At 42.8% G+C, this 22,405-nt stretch overlaps 1 protein-coding gene across 1 annotated transcript in view; it reads left to right on the top strand.

Annotated features, from left to right (window-relative positions):
* Positions 1-16,470, top strand: part of arhgef10la (Rho guanine nucleotide exchange factor (GEF) 10-like a) — a 92,484-nt gene extending 76,014 nt beyond the window's left edge. Inside the window, exons 23-26 of the mRNA XM_084542579.1 lie at positions 735-877; positions 6,905-7,076; positions 12,295-12,417; positions 12,993-16,470. Coding sequence (XP_084398705.1) covers positions 735-877; positions 6,905-7,076; positions 12,295-12,417; positions 12,993-13,546 — 992 coding nt within the window. The 3' untranslated portion in view covers positions 13,547-16,470. The remainder of the gene's footprint in view (positions 1-734; positions 878-6,904; positions 7,077-12,294; positions 12,418-12,992) is intronic.
* Positions 16,471-22,405: the final 5,935 nt, after the last annotated feature.

Raw genomic sequence — 22,405 nt, 5'->3', positions numbered from 1 at the left:
TTCGTCTGTGAAAGAGGGACAATCGCTGGCATGGCCGTGCTTAGCGCGAGCAGGCCAGAGGGACATTTACAAGGAGTGAATTTTGAAAAAGGGTGGAAAAATGACCTTTATAACATGCCAAACAATTAACCTGTGGAAGTCAGAAGGCATTGTGAAGCCATTCTCCTATAAAAGGCAGAAATGAACAACTCAAAATGTTAATTAAATGGCTGGATGCACTCCCTTCTCTCATTTTGCTTCATTAACACATAGAAAAGGAAATGCTTATGTAGTTCGCTTTATAATGTGCTCATGTTTGGTAGCTGCAACGTGTGGCCCATAGCAAAAGCTCTTTTTCTTTTTGTTCTTTTTTTATTTTTTCAAAGACTGGTGATGAAGAAATCACATTGACGTATACACCAGACTTACAAGCTGTTGGATGGCAAGGGTTTGAAAGGGCCTACTGTCAGCGGGATGTCAACAGTCTTAAGTCATACTTTGTATTTGTTCACATTACGGTGAAAGAAAACAACCCTCTTATGTAATTGCTCAATAATGTAATTAATCAAGGTCCTTTTTAATGAACACCAAACTTGATGTCTGTGATCCAAGTGAGAACTGAATTTAATTGCCTCACTCAGTGTGACAATGTTGCAGCAGGAGTGGCGGCTGTTTACAGAACTGAGTATAACTGAAGTATAGCTGTGGTGGCAGCTTGTGTTTTTAAGGGTTTCCATCTCCCCCCTCCTCCCCAGATGATCTGTGGGACCCTACCTCCTCCAGATGTGTCAGCCTGGGTTCAGAACCAGTTCGGACACTGCTTGTGCTAGATGACTCGGTGTGGGCAAGCTGTGGGAATTCTGTAACAGTCATGGAAACCTCCAACCTCACCACTCAGGTACGTCAGTTAACTGTTGCACATGATGTTGCATTTTGACTAAAAAAACTAGCTGAAGACTAGCTGAAGAACACTGTCTAGCATTTAGCAGCTCAAGAGCTGGTGGGGACCAAATATGGAGTTGAAAGAAAACTAAATATTTTCATAGCTCCATGTCTGTATGATGCATACATTATTTGATTTGTTAGCACTGAATGTGACTAGCCCCCCTTTTGTTCAAACAGATTACCGACTGTTATTGTGGATGGTTTGTAATGATGAAGGTACAGAGGAGCACAATCGGGCACTTTTGCGATCAACCAAAATGGCTACCTGACACACTTTGTTGCCCTGATTGGTGTTAGGTCTATCCGATTGCATCCAGAGGAATTTTACTTCCATTGATAATGCCACTTGGAAACTAAAAAGGAAGGGTTGTGTAAAAGATCACTAGAAATATACTGGCTTACTAATAACCATGTAAAGCTTTGATACCATCAGACCATGTTTGACGTAAACATAGGGTGAAGTGACAAGTTTCCGGGAGGGTCAGAGTTGCTCGAAGAAAGAATGAACGAAGCCCTGAATAATGTTGAAAAGTGGGTCCGTCGCGGTCCGTCTTGTTCATCTTTGTGTTTGAAACGAACTCAGTCTTCCTTTGTTAAACTTTCACCAGAACCACTTTTAACATGTCTCAACCATTGCATGGCGTTCAAACACATAAACCTAATCCAATCGTTTTATTTAGCGTCCATGTAAACGGTATTTCAGTCAGGTAGATTAAATATTGCATGTCAACATAGCCAGGGTGAAATGTTCATGGCCTGTTCACACTTACGCTAAGTGGCCTACACAGAAAATTTGCTATTGGTATCAGTGTGTGTGTGTGTGTGTGTGTGTGTGTGTGGGTGTGTTTTCAAGCCAAAAATGCTAAAGAAAGCATCTTATATTTATGTTTCAAGATGTGTCATGAAATTACATCATGAAATTCTTGGAAGCCGCCAATCACAATGGCAATTTTTAGAAGTTTTCGTTTGAAAGGCGGATAAGGAATGAGCTTATCTCTTTTGTCAAGATCAACTGGAGACGCTGTTGTCATGGTTTGAAGACTTAAAGGAATAAGTGAAACAAAAGCGCTATTACTTATTTATTTCTTCTGTGTTTTTTTTATAACATTCAAGGAAATGTTTTGTCTGGAAAGTTTCATGTAGCAGCCTCAGAGAGTCAGCTTTTCTAATCTGTGAAGTCGTCAAGATTTACTTGCTCAGAGTTGCTGCATGGACAAATTAGACCCCATGCAGATTCGCACAATGTATGTTGGAGCTCTCCCTCTAAGACAAGCTTTATTTTACCACACCACACTGGACTCTGAGTTATTTTACCACACCACACAGGGAGGCTCTCCATTATCTCCAGAAAGTCATCCTGGGTGTTGTTTCTGTCATGCTTTCCATTTTTGTGTAGCGTCCTCCAGGTGTTCTTCTGTACTGTGTGTCATTAGAGGTGTGTCGCTGGGTGACTTTCCTGGCTGTGGTAGGTAATAATGAATGACATAAAACAAACTCCTCTGGGTCATGCTAATATGATATTCAGATCCCGAACTGCAAACCATTACCATTTAATTATTGCTCCCAGATGCGAGTGCGTGTAGCTGTATAAATGGGTCGGGTTTTAGCTGAGGCATTAGTGAACCTTCCTTGCATAAATAAAAGTTTCAACAAATGTGACGCAGAGTTTGATCAAACAAACAAATTGAAAGACTCCCAGTCGAGGAGATGCATATCACAGTTTTTCATTTCTAATGAAACAGTCGCACCTTTAACACCTTTATTTCACCACTTATTTCATCTGCCATTATAGATGTGTTTGTTGTCCTCATTACCAAATATAAAAGCTGCAGATGTACAACATGCAGCGATGCACAAGCGACATTTATTTACTATATAGAATACAAAGTTGATATGTATTTACATTTCTCCTCTTAAAAACCACAAGAAATTAGGATTAGCAGTTGACAAATGGGTAATCACTAAAAGGACGGCTGCTTATTGAGTCTGCTTCAAGAGCCACATAATCAGGAGTGAGCCGAGCTTGGAACGTCTCCTTTTATTCCTCCACCTCCTTTCCGTGTCCTCCTGAGACGCTAGCTTAATCAGCCGACTGGCCACGCAGCAGAGGCACAGTTCTGGTTCACTGTCTCTCCCACAGAGCTTAACAGGTCAGCTCTGGTTACTTCTTTGCTAACCTTGTCTTCCTCACTAATATGGACTCAAGAGGGAAGACTTCACAGGGGTTGCGGTGTATATCCGGGATCTGGACAAGCTGTATTTGGCACCTGTAGGAAGAGATATGACTTGGGTGCAAGGCTGTAGGGTCACAGACTCATATTCACCGCACTTCTTTCCATTGTTTTCCCACATGGCTGTTCACCGCTTTGTGAGATCTGCTGTACTTTTGAATCATTTATCTAAGACTTTCCCGGACACTCTTCCCTTTCTCGCTTGACGGCGTTGATCTCGTACCCCGCTGCTCGTCATGAGTCTCTTTTTAAACCGTCACAGTCGGCGCTTTTATGACACAGGGTTATTTAAATATAACCTTTTCAGTCTGTTTTTAGTAAACACGACTACACTTCCTACGGTGTTGAAATTGCCTGCAACAGAATCCCAAAGGATCATCATAACACTTACAAATTTGTGTGGACTCCCAGCTTTGTATTGTATCACTTGATTGTATTCACTCTACCGCAGTGGGGTACATGGAAATTATAGCGCTGACAAAGTCTCAACAATAAAATGAATGTGTGGAAAGAGGGCAACAAAAGGTGGGTGAAGGAACTGATTTAGAAACAGTTTAGAAGCTTTCACAAGATGTCATCTGTCTTATAATGCAGATTCTCATGATTTAAGCCCACAAAGCCTCAAAGTGACACATCTGGCAGTTTTGACTAATATTACCACAGAGCTTTAAACAGTTAATGAATGGAAAGGGAGATAATGTTAATGTTAAAGGAGTGGCCACTTTAAGTGACAGGTGGGTCCACCTCTTGGGCCATTTTTTTATTAGCTGAGAGTTAGACGGTGTCAGGCCCTGCCAGGGAGCCCCCTCATATTTACCTTCAAAAGCGCTCTTCAAAAATTGTCGCCTCAGTGGATTAGTCCATCTTTATTACATGGGTCTATGGGTGAAGTGAGTCATTCAGTCTCAGGGCCCAGCCCAGGTACTGCTGCAACAAAAAAATCCCCTTTGTCCTAAAATGTGTGACCACTAGCTTTTTCTCCCTATTGTTTTGGGTTGTTTTGTTTGTTCTTTTTGATTTGAGGTGTCCTCATCACCAGAGGACCCAGTTTACAACCAAAACGTACCGCTTTTTCCCTGCGTTTTAATCACTCCCAACAAAAACCTGAGCCTGTCAGTAAAATTACAAAAATTATAAACCCATCACACCAACTAAAAGAGCAGCAGGAATCAAGGAATACAAAGGGAATTTGAAACAACTTAATTGGAGGGGAAAATGAAGAAAATCTCAACCAATCAAGAGACATTTTGTTTTCAATATAGTCACACAGTAGGGGCTGATTTGAATTTGACAATAATGCAGTTCTTTGTTCTTTGTGATTTTTACACAATTGTTATTTTGTTAAAACATGCCAACATTTGTGTCGGGACTTCAGTTGCTTTCTGTATCTCTGCGTTATCAGAGAGCCCCCACATACATCAACGCTCTGCAGAGGGCTGCGTCGCTCGCATATAAACAGACCTTAACAAAGTGGGACGTGCATGGACATACAGGCTTTGATCAGTACTGACTGGCAGGCCTTGTTCTTTCCTCTTCCCATTACCATTTCTTACTCTTCCTGCTTTCACCTATCACTCACATGTCCACTCGACTCCTTCGCCCTCAGAGCGGAGATGTGGACTTAGCACTCGGCAAAGGACAAAGACACCTTGTCACCTGGCGTAATGAAGGACTAATGAGCTGTTCAGACCAGCTGTAGTGTTTGTGGCTTCAGCTCTGCTGTTATTTCCCACCGCTGGCGAAAGGACTATAGGAGGGATGTTGCTGTTAGTGTGACACTGCTGAGTTGAGTGGAGAGGGCACATTACTACTGTCAGGCTTCACTGACTACCTCATCTCTGTAAGCAATGCTGGATTCAGCAGACTAATACCAGGTGGATGGTTGAGGGCAAAACTTGTGGCTTCTATTTATCCTGTATTTGACACTGCACAACATCTGTTTGCTCTATACCTGTGGTGAAATATGGAATGCTATTTGGCAAAATTGACTGAAGACTACAAATGTTAAATCAGTCATTTCAAAACACTTTCAGGTACATTTTGAGACTCGTTTATATCTCAGTAAAACAAGCATATTGTGTTCTATTGCACTTGGTTTCCCAGAATGCCTTCCAGGTGGTTTCAAACATATGGTAAGCAAGATGGCGTTTACCCACTACAGCATGTCCGCCATTGATTAGCTGGAAGTCCCTTTTAGAGCCACCATGCTTAATAATGATTAATGCGATAATTATGCAACATATACAGTACAATCGCCCTGCGATTTCCCTGCGCAAACTTGTCGACTGACTGAATTGCAGTGGGTTATTGAAGGTGAAATTTGCCTTTTCATTATAATTATCAAATGTTTTGATGGCTGCACTTGAAAAGGGAAGAGATGCATTGCGTGGCGTTTCCCAGGCAGAACAGGCACACACTGCTGAGGAGTCAATTAAAAGAGAAAACACATCAAAGGCTTTTTCTCCCCTTTTCCCTAATTTCAAACAAAGAAGGACCCACTAGCAAGGGCGCACAAACAGGTGGTAATCCCTGTCTGCCGGTGCACTCGGGCTGGGGTGGGCGGCGCATTCTCATCCTCACTCAGCCGCTCTCACTGACTAATTGCCCAGCTTCATGCAACTTGTGCAATGACAGTGATATAAGTTCCAAGATGATGCCCAAACCAACCCCTTGTCACGCCTTAGACCGCAGGGGCTGCATGTGCTGCCATGATAAGGCTCGTTGCATTTATTTCCAGCTACTCATTAAGAGTGTGCGCCTGAAACACTTTTTGCATTGTGCTCCTAAAAAGATAGACGCCAGGGGAATGATGCAAAAACATGCCCCGTGTGTCAGGGACTCTGTAAATTACAGAATTAGGAGGGACAGTTAGACTATATTTCACAAAAGCAAATGTATAGCAATAACCGAGCGGAAGATACCAGGGACTTCTACTACCTAACACGGCATAGTCTTGACAAATTTTGAGAAAAATAACCACATTTACATTTACACTTACATTAGATTTTAGTTGAATGTCTCACTTGTTGCAAAACCAACTAAAAAAGGAGGGAGGCAACTTCCAGGGATGAAACTCAGGATAATGTTAAAATGCTAAAAACGGCAGTTCCTCTAAAGGCCACTTGAGGTTACTCCAAAAGTGAGTCAATCCCAGTAGACCTCTGTGTTAAAAAGCACAGCCAAAACAAAGACGGCTGGACTTGTTTGAGGTTTCTTGAATCCCTTTCACCACACATCCAAGTTCCAGCCATGATAAACTATAGATGACTGAGAATCTTCACAGACAAAGACCCCTATGTTAAAATGGCCATTTTCGCAAGAGAAATAAATGCGTTGACAAAAAATGTTTTGATCTCTATTGCTAATTTCTCCTTTCGGACAACCTTTAAATTGTATTAAGGGCATCACCACTGACCGTTGGTTGTTGGAGTCAGGCACTGCCAAGATGGGACAGCTGGTACCAAATCCTATGAATGAATTCATGAGGGTTTGCCCATCTTTATATACGGTCAGAGCTGAAAAAAAAAAGTGTTCTCACTTGGTCATTAACTCCTTACATGGCGACTGAACTGGAAACAGCCAGAACACTGAGTACACTGATCATATTTTGAAAATCCGCGAAGAATAACATCCCAGAAATGGCAGCTGCTGCTTGGTTTTCTGTTGTGGAAATAATGTCATGTCACTTGCCAATGATTGATTTTTTTGTATGTATTGCACCTGATTTACATATATTCTTACTATTACAGAAGTTTGAAGTCCACCCAGACCCACTGGTCAGCGTTGCACACATGGCATGCGCCGGTGGAGGAGTGTGGATGGCCTTCTCAGAGGGCTCCTCCATTCGTCTCTTTCACACTGAAACACTGGAGCTCCTGCAGGAAATCAACATCTCAACGCGCTCAACGCTTCTGAACACAGGTGCGCACAATTCACACATCCCCGCTTGGTCTTGACCTCCGTATACCGAGGAGTGACCTCCGTCCGGCAGCACAGTGCACCAGCTGAAACACATTTATGCGCATATAATAGGTTTTGTTTTTTCATGACAAATGTATTGTCTGACGTTTCCAATTTGTACAACAGCAATTCATTTTCTCCGCACAGGATACATTTTTGTTCTTTAATAACAGAGCAATAAGAGGGCACCAACTGTGCAAAAGACTCTGCTCTCCTCTTCAGGATGGTATTCTGGTCTTGTCCAAGTTGCTCCTTGGGTCGTGCACTCCCGGGACTGACCCGAATAAGTACCCAACTCAGGCCTTCGCAGAGCCATAATAGAGCTACGAGGTGAAAGACAGGGATTAATAAAAGAGAAGTAAAGTCACTGAACAGCAGTAAAATGGCAGCCTTAAAGATTTTCATACATAGAGAAGAGTTACCGTGGAAATATTGTAGCCTTCCTTTAAACGCCAACGCCTCTGTGGTATCTTGCCATTTTTCGTTTTCTTCTCTGCGTATACCTCCCTGTTATCCTCGTTTTGAGTTAATATGTTGCTTTCTTGTTGTCCTACTTCTCTCTATCTCGCTCTCGCTCTCTCTCTGTCTCTCTCGTTCCCTGTTTCATCTCATCCGCTGTGCTTTAAAATCCTCTCACCCCCGTTTCACTGCAGTCCGTTTAGGATGCCACACATAGCCTATTACTTCCTGTGTGCCTTCCTTCATGATGGATGAAATATTTATCAGCAAGTGTGGGTGTTTTCCCCTTTTCTGAGGCAGGAACTATGGTAAACAAATTTAGATAGCAGTGGTGCATGCCTACAACTGTCCACTGGCGATAACTACAGTAGATGCGACGCGGTGTCAGCTTTCCTCAGGCTACGGCACGTGCGCCATCCGCTCATTCAGTACACGAGTGCTTAATATGTGAGGATCATTTTGAGCTTAAAGGAGTGGTATAAATGCATCTGGATTTAGAAAATGTTGTCCTTTTTTTACTGAGTCACACCAGACTGTGATTGATGTATTTAGAGCAATACTCAAAGCCGCGGTAGCACTCCATCTCATCAGAAGGAAAAAAAAAAAAAAAAGGTTTTCTCTTGCGAGCTGAATAAAGAAAGAATAACAGGCGCGCGTTCCAGACACAAAACTTGCAGACTCTTTTAGATAAAAGTTTTTAAAAATTTCTGCTCGACTTTAACAGACTCCCATGGCCGCGGTGTCTGGAGAAATTCCATGACCCAGAGGTCATTTTCACCCAGCAGCAGTGCTCCCCCTTGCAATATGCAGCAGATTTTAGGGAGGGTGGCAGCCTCAAGGCTTGGCCCCAAAGGAGGTTTCAGGGTGAAAAGAAAAAGAGTTGCCTGGCTCATGTCTTCGGGGTCCACAAAAGGAAGAGGATCTTTGACTTGAGTTGTGATTTGCTGAACTCATAAGAGAAAAGCGTATCCCCCGACTCTCTACAACCACAGATATTGCGCATGAAATACTGGTGTTTAAACAGAATACCGGTTTTCTCCACCACTGAGTCTCTGCTCTCTGGGTTTCTCCTTGACTTATGCTAGGACACAGTAATGATATACCCCCTAATCCTCTCCCCTTAATGTGATTTGTACTCAACAGGGAATTCCAGTTGCAGTAAACAACAGAGAAGTTTCTAATGCAGAGGAAACTGCTGATCTCTTCTCCACTAATGCCTTTAATAGTTCCTTCCTTGGGGTGGAAAAATAATATTCCAGAATAAAGTCCTCTATGACATATCATAGGGAAATACATATCTTTGGAAAATACCAGCTCCCCCGATAAACCCACTACGCACTGCAGAGTGTGTACATTGCTGCAAAAATCAGAGGTGCAAGATTGCTTGAGGTTAAGCTATACCTTCCTTAATCTGAAGTACCTTTGTCATTATACCCCTTTATTACTGTTCTAAAGGCAATGCCCGATGCCCACATCTTTCCGACTTAACTTAAGATTTCACGGTAAACCCTAAAGTGGGTGTTACTAAGCATCACTTTCTCATTTAAGCTCCCTAACCAAAGTACAAATAGACTCTCAGGCGATGTAAGCAGGTGGCAGACAGTTTTAAGATAAAGGGCATTTTTGTCAGCGCCTAACTTGCTGCTGTGACCCTCTGAGGACTCCGCCTGAAGGCTTCTGCTCTCTGCTGAATGTGCTCCAATGCTCTGCCTCTCCTTCCTCTTGTGCACACAGCCGTCAGCTTCCTGGATGATTCATTTCCGCACAGTGAAATGAATTAATTAATGACACCGTTGAGCCACTCATGCAAATCATCGTAATCTGAGCATGACACAGAACAAACATGTAAATACAGCTACACATGTAAATGAGCATTCTCGTAGTGGTGTTCAAATGAGTGTTGGTGTAATTCAATTATGGTTGCCATGGATATTATGGTAAATGGTTCTATAGATAACTAGGCCACAGTGGGAGCCAAAAGCTGTGGGACCACAGAAGGAATGCAAAAATAAATCCGCAGCAAACAATGCTTTTTTACTCCTTTGTTGGCTGAAAACAAAGGCTGTGCATGTATAATAGGAGAGTGCAATTATCCTTTACCGTCACTAATGCGGCGCTACAGAACAGCTCTGCAGTGGAAGTCTTCACTGCAGAGAAAATATGTGGGCTCTTGTATCGAAACAGAATTTAAAAAGTTATCCAAAGAAATTCCTTGATTAATCTCATCCCGAGGATTATCGACACAAAGGAAAAGAAAATCCACCTCGATTAGTTGTCAAATTATCGCAGAACCTCTACATCAGTAACTGAAACAACATTAGCTACAGATGAGAATAAACAAACTGACAAAGAAGTATATGCAAAACTATCAAGACATTACTGAAACACAAAACTCTAAAGCTGTTTGTGTGTCAGGCATAAGACTTTGTCCTTTACCTTTTACCCTACTGCTACTGTTATCTCCTTGGAATTGCTACCAAACACTAATAGAGAACGACAAAGTACATAAAATAACAAAATAATGTTTGTCTCTGCCAGTTTGCCCACTTTTAGTCTCCTTTACACTTTAGTTTCAAATCTGTTTTAGAGTAATGTAACAGCCAGATCTTGCAAAAAATATCTGTACACCGAGCCAAGATATTCACAAAATATAATAAAAATAGCTCTGTGTGTGTGTTTGTTTGTGGGTTAAGGCTTGGTTTTAGGGTTAAGGTTTTTTCACTGAAGGTTGAAGCTCTGAGTTGTGTTGTCAAGGATGAGGTTAAGGCTTAAGGAATGCACGGAGATTACAAAGCCTTACAAGTCTGTATGTGTGTGTATGTGTGGTATCAGATTCAGCTCTCTTGAGAACAAAAAACACAAAATGACCTGTGAGAAGTAGCCAAGGTTGATGCTAGGTATGAGAGAAGAGAGAATTATTGGCTGTTCTACTACACAGAATGAAAAGCTCATAGTATGGAAATGAATACTTTGATAGCTTTCATATCATAATAAACAACTTTAGACACTGATCAGGCATAGCATTATGACCACCTTCCTAATATTATGCGGGTCTCCCTTGTGCCTCCAAAACAGTTGTGACTCATCAGAGGATGGACATGGGTCTTCTGAGGGTGTCTTGTGGTGTCTGGCAACAGAATGTTGTTAGTGGGGGCCTTTGGGTCCCATGGGTTGAGGAGAGGGGCCTCTGTGGATCAGGCTTGTTCCAGTGCATCCCACAGATACTTGATCAGTTTGGGATCTAGTGAATTTGGAGGCCAGGTCAACACCTTGTGCTGTTCTTCATGTTTTTTAAGTTGTTCCTAAAGCGTTTTTGTGTGTGCCTGTGTCAGGCTGCATCCTGCTGGGGATGTTTCATCAAGCTGTTACATAGGGTTCAGCCTAAACCAAATAAAGGTGCGTACACACACACAAAGATCCTAGCAGCGATGTGGCGACAAGTGACCATGGAGTTGTAGCAATGGTAGTCAAAAAAAATAAAAAATAAAAGATATATATATATATATATATATATATCTTTGGTGGCCTGAAGTGTGGGGGCACCAAGTTGAACCAGTTTAAACATGGAGGTGACAACCAATGGGGGTGAGTAATACGACAGGTTGATATAGTTCTGCAGCACGTCAACAAAATAGTAGAGTCTCCTGAAGTCTCCTGTACTCCCAGCGATTTTTATGCGTTTATTAGTAGTAGCTGCACATAAGCTGCTTCTTCTACTTTCACAAATTTGGGACAGGAAATGTACAGGAGGGTTACCTTGGCAACCACAGCCTGGGATGTCGGCTTGTGGCCAACTGTCAGCTACAAAGCCATGGGCAGTGAGGAAGTTGCTTTATATGTGTACAGGGATTAAATACATCCTTCATAGTTTTTACTTGTTCTGCAGGATTAGGCCTGTTTTCATGATGATGTCTGATTTGTTGAATGTTTGTTGACACTAAACTCTGATGAATCATATGGTCTTGTGCTGTTTTTCTATAAAAAAATCAATAAAAGCAACAGAAAGATCAGGAAGATGCCAGTCAAGCACTGACTGTACATGCCCACACAGGACTGAGAAGAGGTCTGATCAAATCAACCGAACAGACTGAACCATGGCCACATGGGGCCATGATTTCTGTATTTATGCTGTCTTATGTCCGTCAGTTTACCAATAAAAGTGCATTTCCCTGCATTTCAGCTGTGTTATGTGCAGTAACAGGTGAAAACTCAGTACTTCACAAGCACTCAGATCACTGAAAAAAAGGTGTAATGGTTCACAGAGTCTTGTTTCCCATGTTGTAATTCTGCAAGAGTTTTCTTTCAACTGGGTCAAGTGCAAACAGACAGATCCAACTTTTCATAATCTTATGTAACCTAGAGCCCAATGTGGCTGTGCTGTGCACGTGTTAAGCTTGTCAAATACAGACTGAGAACAGAACTTAAACCTCACCTAAAGCTACACTGATAACCCACAATAAAAGTGTTTGCTTTTTTACTTTTCATCTAGGACTCAGTGTTTCTGGTATTAATAAAATAAGTGAACGTTTATAATTCACTCTTTTAAATAGAGACCATTCAGGCTGTAGAAGTTGGATTAATTTGTCGCCAGGGGAGTTTTGTAACCATTTTATTTTTTTCCAAAATGCCCCATAAACTGCTGTAGGTTTGAGCTGTGTTATTCTGTAACAAAAGGTGGAAAAGAAAACTCAATTTTCTGTCTATGTTGTCTATATTGCAGGTCAAAGGAGCATGCGAGTCACAAGTCTTCTAATTTGCCAGGGGCTGCTGTGGGTGGGCACAGCCCAAGGCTTGATTATCACCCTTCCAGTTCCCAAACTGGAGGGCATCCCCAAAATAACAGGTATGGATCAGAGGGGAGCGGATGACGGTGATTGTCCAGCCTCTTGAGAGGTTAAAAACGAGGAGGAGATTTTCTTTTCTTTTTAAATAGAAAATGGCTCTGCACTGCCCATTAATGAGGTCACACTGCACATTTTTCTTGTTGCTCAGTGCAAATATTACCAGGCAGGCAAGACACAAATCATATTGTATATATATTCATGCCGGATAATTTAAAAACCGCCGGGAAGTGTTTTGTTTATTGAAGCCAAGCGAATGAGGTCGTTAGTTTACCACTTGTGCAGCCCTTACTTCACGGTGATGTTATTCCAGGATAGGTTGTTAAATAATATGTAAACACCCCACAAACTATAGCTGGTGTTATTATTGTTACAGTTTTAGGATAAATAATTGTAGTTTAGTGTTAATGACCTATGATACGCTGCTGGGTTCAAGTCATATCACTTCACACTATTCAAATTGTGTTTTGCATAATAATTCTTATTTAAGGCTTGTGACTGGCAGTGACTTGACCTTAGCTCTGTATATGAGCCTTATCTTTTGTCTCACAATAGTCTGTCTTCCTGCTGGTTACAGGAAAGGGAATGGTCTCTCTAAATGCCCACTGTGGGCCCGTGGACTTCCTGGTCGCCACCACCAGCACTCTGTCACCTGAGCTTCTGAAGAGGGATTCTTTCGGGGATGGCCCGGACTCTGCCTGCGGTGGCGAGGACCGCAGCGACACCTCCTCTCAGGAATCCCTGCAACAGTCCAGCTCCTACCAGGGAGAGGGCAGAGGCAAAGGACGTGGAGTTCTCCTGCAGTACAGGCTGCGGTCCACATCCGGACTACCTGGACGCCCGTTAACGGCACTGGGCGACGAGGCGTCAGACTCCTCCCTGGAGTCTTTGGAGCACAGCGTGGAAGACGGATCCATCTATGAGCTCAGTGATGACCCAGAAATGTGGGTCCGGGGCCGGCCTTGTGAGAGGGACGGGGGACGCAGGGACAGGGTGATCTCTGCTGCAGTTATCTCTGGAGGGAAGGGCTTCCGCAGACTGAAGGAAAGAGGAACAGCAGCTGGTACTAGGACAAGTGGGGATGGTTCAGAGAATACTCTTATGGTATGGCAGCTCCCACTGACAGTGTGATATGGAAAATGTACTCATGTATTCATAGATGTCTACCCAGCTTAGCCTTGAGTCACCTGCTCCATAAACTCTACGGATTTGAATGTTTGATGAGAAGGTGTTGCCACTTTACGGAGCTTGACGTCCTATGATTTAGCCTGTGGAATAAGTTAGCTAAGACATACTGATAGAGGCGCTGTCAGCACATAGGATGCTTTAAATTTTCAGGACTGCACGTCATCATCGTCATCCCAGGAGAGGCAGAGGCCACCACAGATTAGTTCCATCTGATAGTTTGGATCCTCTTCCCCTTCCTGCCTTAGTTAGGATTGATATGGCTCGATTTAACCTCATCATTGCTGCTCGTGCTCCGACACATTTATTTTGTGCGAAGGACTCCTGCGCGAGCGCCCATGGATGAGAACACCTTTGAGAGGCAGCCTTTGTTGAATCTGCCATGCTCCGCAGAGTTACAAATAGACGTCTTTTATCTGATCCTGTGGGAGAGATCCCATCTGTTTAGAGCTGAAAGCTGAGGGACTACCGTCACATCATGAAGCACATTAGCATCACTTTATTAGCTTTGCCTGTCTTTCCCTCATCCCATACAATGTGAATGTACGATACCTTCTATCGTGTCTCAAAAATTGAATCTGCGTCCTCTTAAAAAAAAAAAAAAAAAAAAAAAAGGAAAGAAATGAATTTTATCCTGTGTTGTTGCAGCTGTTGATTTATGGTTACGGAAAATGAGTTGCTTCCAGTAGCTTACCATGCCTTTGTGAGGCAGGGTCATGTTAGAATAGACTGGCTGCAAAAAAAAAAAAAAAAAAAAAAAAGATGTTATTACTCAGAATTACATTTGCACTCTAATATTACTGTAATAATTATAGATTTATTTGCTGAAAATGTAACCTCTTGTCGCCAAACGTCCGAGTATTATCTCCCAAGTACTGTAAATGCCAGATATCTGTTTCATTATTCATTGGCATCTATCAGCCAGATACAACAAATGTGCTCACCAGCTTATTAGTACCGGACTCACTTTAGCTGGAAACCCCAGTCACACATCAAAAGCTCGACTCAAATGAATGACGACACAGAAGTGCTGCAGCCATCTAAACCGCTGTCGGCTACAGAGGCAGCGTACCTGAGAGACACCGGTGAGCGTGTTTACAGGGCCGTTAATTTTCAATTAGAAGGTGATTCATATTTAAGGTGTTGTTTTACAATACGTAGCAAAAGTCTGTATTACAATTAACACATGGTGGTGATGTGTGTGTAATGTCTGCCAGGACTTTGATCATGGAAATCTAATCCTGCCAGAACGGGTTTTCCTTCTGCTTCAGTGCTAGTATTTGATAAGTATGTTGGAGTTTAAGGCCAGCACTGATATGTCTTGACCAGGTTATGAGGACGCCCGTAAACCACTTGTCATCCCTGTTGGGTAGAAGCCTCACTTCTCTATTTTTCTGCTGTTATCATGTCTCGAGTTCAGCTGAAAGGCCTGTCCATAACCTGATAGTCTTATAAAACCCTTGTATAAAATTCATTGCCTTTCAGCTACGTACAATATGTTGACTGTGACTCAAATGTGGTATAAGAAGCACTCTGTGGTACTCTGTGTAATATTCTAAATGTTTTCCATCTGAAGGTCTTAATTCCAAGTTGTAGCGCCTTGCTATCAAACTAAATTATGAAGTACATGCTTTATGTTTCCCACTTTTTACAGCCACAGCGTGTGTGCACAGTAGGTCGAGGCCAGGGGCTGAATAAAGCTTAGCGGATTTTCAGCACAGCTAATTAATGTACATATAATTGTCCCCATCAACGGAAGCATAAAGTTCTTGTTTAACGTTTCCGGAAATTCAAACAGCACTATAACCTGTCAGCCGGCATCCTTCAGAAAAATCTAATAAAAATAAGATGTTGTAAACTGTCCTTGGACGCTGTCATCTAAACAGAAATCTCAGTATCATATCAGAAATGTACAGTTCACAGAGATTCAGCGCCGCTGGCGAACACCACTCGGCGGTCGCCACGGATGCTGTCCATTCATCCCTTTTAAGACTATTTTTGGCTTTTGTTGGACAGTTGCTGGTGGAGAGGCGGGTGGAAAATATGACTGCAGTCAAACGTGGAGACGCCGCAGTTATGTGGCGTGAGCCGTTATGATTTGCCTGCCGGGGTTTTTTTTAAATATATTTGTCCCAGAGGATGTGTGTATTCCTCGCGTACTGCCATGCGGTTGTCGAACTGTTTCACTGGCTCATCCGCTTCAGGCTCAGATGTTGCCCTTGACAGACAGCATCTCGTGCATTTCATTTGCTTACAGTAAATGCCTACAGGTATTATCCATGCACTGAATATTAATACTCAATAATGAACGTACTGTACTACTAACCAGAACTCTTACTGTACTAATTAAACCTATATTCCATTTCGTAAAGAGGACTGCAACTCTGTTCATGTTTTAGACTGTGTACGGCACAGTTAATGAAGCTGTGGCGTTTCATCGTTTCTATCAGTTATAATAACATTTGCTCCAGTAGTTTAATGCTGAGATCTGGTGACATCACTTGAAAGAGGCATGGTGACGGTAAGAGTTTGTAGTAAGCATCCGTCACAGTCCACAGACATGAAGAATTATTACCAACATAACGGATGGATTCACCTTCTACCCCTTAGAGTTTTTGGGTTTGTTGCAATGTTACGTTGTTCCCAGGTCTTCGTTAGTTTAGTGAGTAAATTACTTCTATGGCTGATAGAAATGATGGCCGAAGTGGCAAAACGTAGGTTGGAAGTAAACCAGGATTACACGTGCAGCAAAAGTATTACAGCTCAACCTGTCAAAGGAAAATCTGTGCTTGTTTCTTTTTGGTACTTTAATGTTAAATGTCTGTACACCATCTAACAAGCATTTACTAAATTAAAAACTTGAAACATGAGTTAGATTTGTGTGATTTGTTTGTACATGACGTCTGATCAGTAACAACGAGGGTGCAGTAGCTTGAGTTTGAGAGCCATGTCGTTATGGTAATGACGCTACTCATTTTTTGCTTCTCTGGGACTCAGCTGCAGATAATCCTGTCTCTGATCATATCGGTTTGGGTTTTTTGGTGTCATTTAAATTGCAACAAGCTTACCTCGCAACATGTGCGGGACGCCAGAGCGTCAAATAAAATAAAATAAATCTTTCTGTTGAGTAAAAATCAAAGTTCGGGAACAAAATCTGATGTAATGTCCCGTTAATTTAGCGCTCTGTGGCTTCCCTTCAATACATAACCCTCCAGAGGCCACGACACAGGACGCATTGTCAAATTTATTTGTTTCTTATTGCTTCCTGAGAGCACTACTGGCTTAAAGCACAGACAAAAAAGACAGAATCGATTTCAATAGAGGCTTTAATGCACCAAATACAGAAACACATTGATTAGAAACTCGCTCACTTGTTAAAAAAATAGCCAGCTAGAGAAAAAAATATTGAAGCTTAAATTTTCTCAGATTCACAGTTTTTGTCAGTTGGAGGCAAATTGCAGTTTCTACAAGTGCAGTAAAAGTTCTTTGTTAAATGATCACCACTGAGGCTTGTTTTGTCACATCCTTTGTGCCTCTTCACCTCCATCCGAGGTGGAGTGCCAGCGGCTTATGTCGTCGCTGGCACACTGCACTTCAGGGAGACAGGCAGGATTGTTACGAGTGTGCTCAAACTGCAGGTGAAGACACGCTGGGGGAAACCCTACCATTTCCCATCGCCTGCCCCGCCTCCCCGTACTGTCTCCACCCGTCTTCATCTCTGTCTCAGCTCCCTTGCTGTGTTTCCTTATCCCTCTCTCATTCAACATGTTGCCCGAGCAGTCTGCGCGGAATACAAATCCACGGGCCTTCAGCGTAGGAAATGAAGCGGCGTGCCGTTTCCTCGTGACCGATCATCAGGTCGACGTACGCTGTTGGCCTTTGAACTCTTAGTAATATTAATAGGCGCTTCCTCCTGACTACACTTGGAGCAGTCAGGCCACGCGAAGCCCCCCTTTGGTGCTGACTAATGTCTTATAAAGGGGCAGAAGGTCGGGGGCAATGGGGCTGTACATCCTCTGAAGTGATCCTCGACACTAGCCTACAGGAAATTAACATGAAAGGTCAATGCTTAAATAAACCCTAAACGACGGGCTAAACGAGTGGAGGTTCAGGTGCATATAGGAACATTTAGATAATTACGGTACATGGATAACCTGATCGCAGCCAGCTGAGGCTTTCAAAAAAACTGTAACTTCATGCAAATGAGCCAAGGTTGCATCTGATATAATGTTATATAAATACATACAAGTTTTTTTTTTTTAATTAAGATGACGTCTTCCCCCATTGTGCAATGATTTAATTAGATAAACTAACAGTAAAAACAGGAATCAGAAAAGAATGCGTGCTCTGCCATTAGCATGCCTCCTCATTCTCTGTGGATGTGTGCAATCTAGGCCTTGTTTACTTGTACTCTTTTCAGTTTTGCCGCGAGCTCTCATTTACCCGAACTTTTTGGCTCATAGACGTTGTCGTGGGAGCGCCCAGTGCACAAACAAGCATCCGGCAACACAATGAGGATCGCACCACCACAGGAAGCTCCCGAAAGGGTCCACGAGGCTCCAGCAAGAACGGAGAAGGTAATGCTGATCTGATGAAGCAGTGCTCCATCGCTCCCTGTACGTGGGTCAGCAATAGAGCAACATCCATGCCCGGAAGCAGAATGACAAAATGAGGGGCCCCGAAACGCTGCGCAAGCGTTCCGCTGTCAGGGCTCAAACAGTGTAGGGCATAAATATGTGTGCTTTTTTCTGGTGGGACTTCACAACCCCCCTTTTTTAAACCTTTCTATAGATATTTTCTGCCAATTAACCCTGCTCCAGGAGAGATTTGCCTATCTCTAGCCCCAGCTTTGCGCCTGTGCAGCTCGCGGCGTCACTCTCCCAACGTCTCAGGTATAATTTGCATGCCTCGGTCAAGGCTAAACTGAAGCGGATGAAGCGTTGCAGTTTGAAGGTCTCCCTGCTTTATCTGCCGACTCCTAAAAGCCAGGCATATTTGCATTGCTTTTCATTTCCGCGGGCTTGGCGGTAGGATTGATAAAGGAAGAGGAGCACACTGTACAAACCTCGCTTAACAAAGGAAGCAGTAGCTGCTCATTTGCATAGAGAGAATGCGTGGATAAGGCCCACACAGGGCTGCCTCGGGACTTATCGCCCTCCATCAGTGCTCGTGGCTGATGCCTGTCAACATCCAATGTAGAGGCGCACAGAGACGTCGGGCTGGGTCTCACCTTGGCGTGCCTGTCTGGCCCGGGCAAGATCAGTCTCAGATGAACCCCAAAAAAAGAAGTGATATCTCAATAATGGATATTGTTTTCCAGTTCAGAAATTTGGATCCGAATTAAACTCCCCCCATGCCCTCTCATTGCTTTAAGCAGACCTGTCTATTACAATGCTCTCGCTGCTGCTCATGCTTATATTTTATTTACAACCATTTAATCATGCAAAAGATGAATAAAACTTTGATCAATTTACATTATTCAACTTGTCCCCATGGAGATGGGGGGTTCTTAATGCTCCTGTGTTGAATAGTTATCATCTTGCACAATATTTATATCTTTTTCCACCTTTTTCTAAAAAAGAATGTTGTGCCACTGTTGTGCTTTGCTATACATTCCTTTGACAATGACTTTTTTTATGCAGTCTGTAAAATAAAATCATAATGGGTGAAGTGCAGCTGAGGTGTTTTATAGCCAATTTTCTCAAAACGCATTTATATAACGTCTCAGAGCCCATACTCCCATCTCCACTTCTTGTTTACTGTCTTCTGTGTAAACATGCCAGTTTTACATGTTCAGCGCATCCCTCGGTCCTGCAGTGTTTTATTTTCTAAGACTGTTTGGGCCTTTGAAGGGCGACCTTCAATTCATATATCTGTTGCTATAACTCTGCGCTACTATCTCAGTGGGACCGCTGCGGAGAAGATAAAATTTCTTTTTATGTCTCGCAGTGAATCAAGTCACTTTTATGCCAACATTTCTCTGACTATTCACACCAAATGAGAATGTTAGCATTCAGGCCCAGCTCTTACCATTTTTCCGCATTTGTGTTGAATCTGGACGCCAGCCAGAGAACGTTTCAGACGGCAAATAAACGTGCCGAACGCGACGGCAACCTGGCCGCATTTCACAAGAGGAGCAGAATGCGGCATCAAATCCAGCTCGCCTTCGCTTTCTCCGTCTACCTGAGTGACACGCTGATGCAAATCTTGCATTGACAGAATCTGAGAATCTGCAGGATTGCTAAACAACTTTTATTTTTCTTCCTGTTGTTTTTAACGATAGCCACGATGGCTGCGCCCAAGTTTCTGGAGTTTTGACTCACAGCACATTGGTCCAATTTGGCCTTGCGCTCCCTCCTGTTCAAACTTGCTCTCACTCTTCCACCTTCTTCATCATCCCCTTCTCCATTGCTCTTTCTGTCCTCACTCCTGCCTCACTACCTCCCTGGGGGGAGAGATGTGCTGTACCTTTTAGTGCAGTAGTCCTCAGCATGACAGATGGAGGCTATTAAAACACATTTTCATTGTTTTATAGTAAATAAGGCCGCCATGTTTTGTATATTACTGTCCCCAAGACAGTACTAGGATGCGAGAGGAAGTCATATAACCATCTTGTTCTGGGTTTACTATCCTTGTACAGTGTTCTGTCCCTATGTAGTGATAGAGGGTTTTCATTAAGCTGCAGTTTATCAACTGTCGTTTTGATGGCACTAGCCACTTAAGACACCAACTCATCAAGCCTGATTTCCTGTCTCGGAAGAAGGGAGTGTAACATTACTGAACTTTTGCATAAGGCATTGGGATTGACAGCCATGTATTCAGTGCAAAATTCTTAGTTTTAGGTATAGGAAATCAATATATGTGGTGGCAGGTATGATATTTGTTCAAACTGCACCCTGTCTTTTGATAAAAAGAGGAGAGGAGGTTTGGCTTGGCAGGAAGCTTGGCAGCTTCTAAGCTGTCTGTTTTATCAGGTGGACATTCACAGTAACCAGCGATGACAGTTTTCTATTTTTATACCTTCACTCCACGGAGAGGGATCCTGCAATCCGGCACTGTCACAGCGGTTGGCTGGCGCAGGGAGAATTCCAGCTTAAAATCACGGGATGGGAAAAATATTGATTTGGACACCGGCAATACATCATAATCATAATCTGTAACTGAGCTAATGTTTAGACGGGACAGGACGGGAGTTGAGGAAACTATCAGGTGGCAAAATGAGAGGTGGATAATGCACATTCAACTGAATTTGTATTCAACATATCTCTTTGGTTTACTCCCAGGTCAGTCGGGGCTGCTGACCACTTGCTTCTGGGTGTCCCAAGATCAAGACTGAAGTACAAGGGGACACTGTGCTTTTGCAGTTGAGGCCCCAAAACTCTGGAACAGTCAACCTTTGAATGTTAGTCTGGCTCAGACACTGCCTGATGTTTTAAATTTGTATTTCTAATTCCATCTTCTTATTTGTCTTTGTGTCATTACAAGTATATTTTTATAGTTTTTGCTATACTGACTGCACAGCACTATGGTCAGCTTTAATTCTTTTTACACGTGATTCACGAATAAAACTGTCTTGACTCAAAATCATCTGTAACTCAAAATACTCTATTTGTCCCTTCATGGGATATTAAAGGCGAGCATGTTACAAACAAGCGCACAAAACCGAGTTGTTAACTCTTAAGGAAAAGAGAAGAGAAATTTAAAAATATAGTGTGCCTTCTGAACATGATCAATGAACCATGCTCATTCAAATGTTAGCCAGCACTGGAGTTACACTGCCCTTACTGTGACATAGATGTTTTTTCAATGTATTTGTATGTAGTTCGTTGCATTTAAAGTTGCAGCTGTTGGTAAAAAACACAGATAAAGGTGTAAATAAAGATGGACCAGAAAAGCTCCTCAAAACTTCAGATACAACACCGACAGCTGTGTACTGCAGAAGTTCTCTGATGACTCTGCAATTGGCTGCCTCATTGGAGACAATGACGACGCAGAGTACAGAGGACTGACGGAGAACTTTGTGGACTGGTGTCAGCGAAACCACCTCCTGATCAACACAGGGAAAACCAAGGAAATGGTGGTGAATTTTCGCAGACGCCGTTCTGCCCTCCCCTCACCAGTGAACATCCAGGGAATGGACATTGAGCAAGTGGACTCTTATAAGTACCAGGGTCTTCACCTGAAGACCACGCTAGACTGGACTCACTCGGACTCAACACTGACGCTGACGCACTCTACCTTCTGAGGTGACTGAGGTCTCTTGGAGTGAGAGGGGCACTCCTGAAGACCTTCTATGACTCTGTAGTGGCATCAGTCATTCTATACGGAGTGGTCTGCTCTAACAGTAGTGTCACAGAGAGGGAGAGGAAGAAGCTGGACAAGGTCATCAGGAAGTCCAGCTCTGTCCTGGGCTGCTCTTTGGACTCAGTGAGGGAGGCGGGTGACAGGAGAGTCCTGGCTAAAGTGTCATCCATGCTGGACAATGAGTCCCACCCCCTGCATGGTGACCTGACAGAGCTGAGTAGCAGCTTCAGTGACAGACTGTGCAATATTATCACACCTCAAGGTGTAAAAACTTCATAACCTAGTTACACCTGGTCTGTGTAATATCTGACAATTCATCTGTGCACTTTTTTTTTTTATCCTATTTCATTTAATTATTTATCTATTTATCCTACACTTTTTACTCTCAATAGTTTTTCTTCCCTTTCTGTATGCTCTTGTGAACTGCAATTTCCCCATTTCAGGACAAATAAAGATTTTCTTATTTCTTAAAGTGAAGCCAAAGCAAGTATAGCTCCCCCT

The sequence above is a fragment of the Chelon labrosus genome (assembly GCF_963514085.1).
Source record: "Chelon labrosus genome assembly, chromosome: 4".
Lineage (NCBI taxonomy): Eukaryota > Metazoa > Chordata > Actinopteri > Mugiliformes > Mugilidae > Chelon > Chelon labrosus.
The sequence above is the reverse complement of the archived record's forward strand: the minus strand, read 5'-3'. Positions and strand labels throughout refer to the sequence as shown.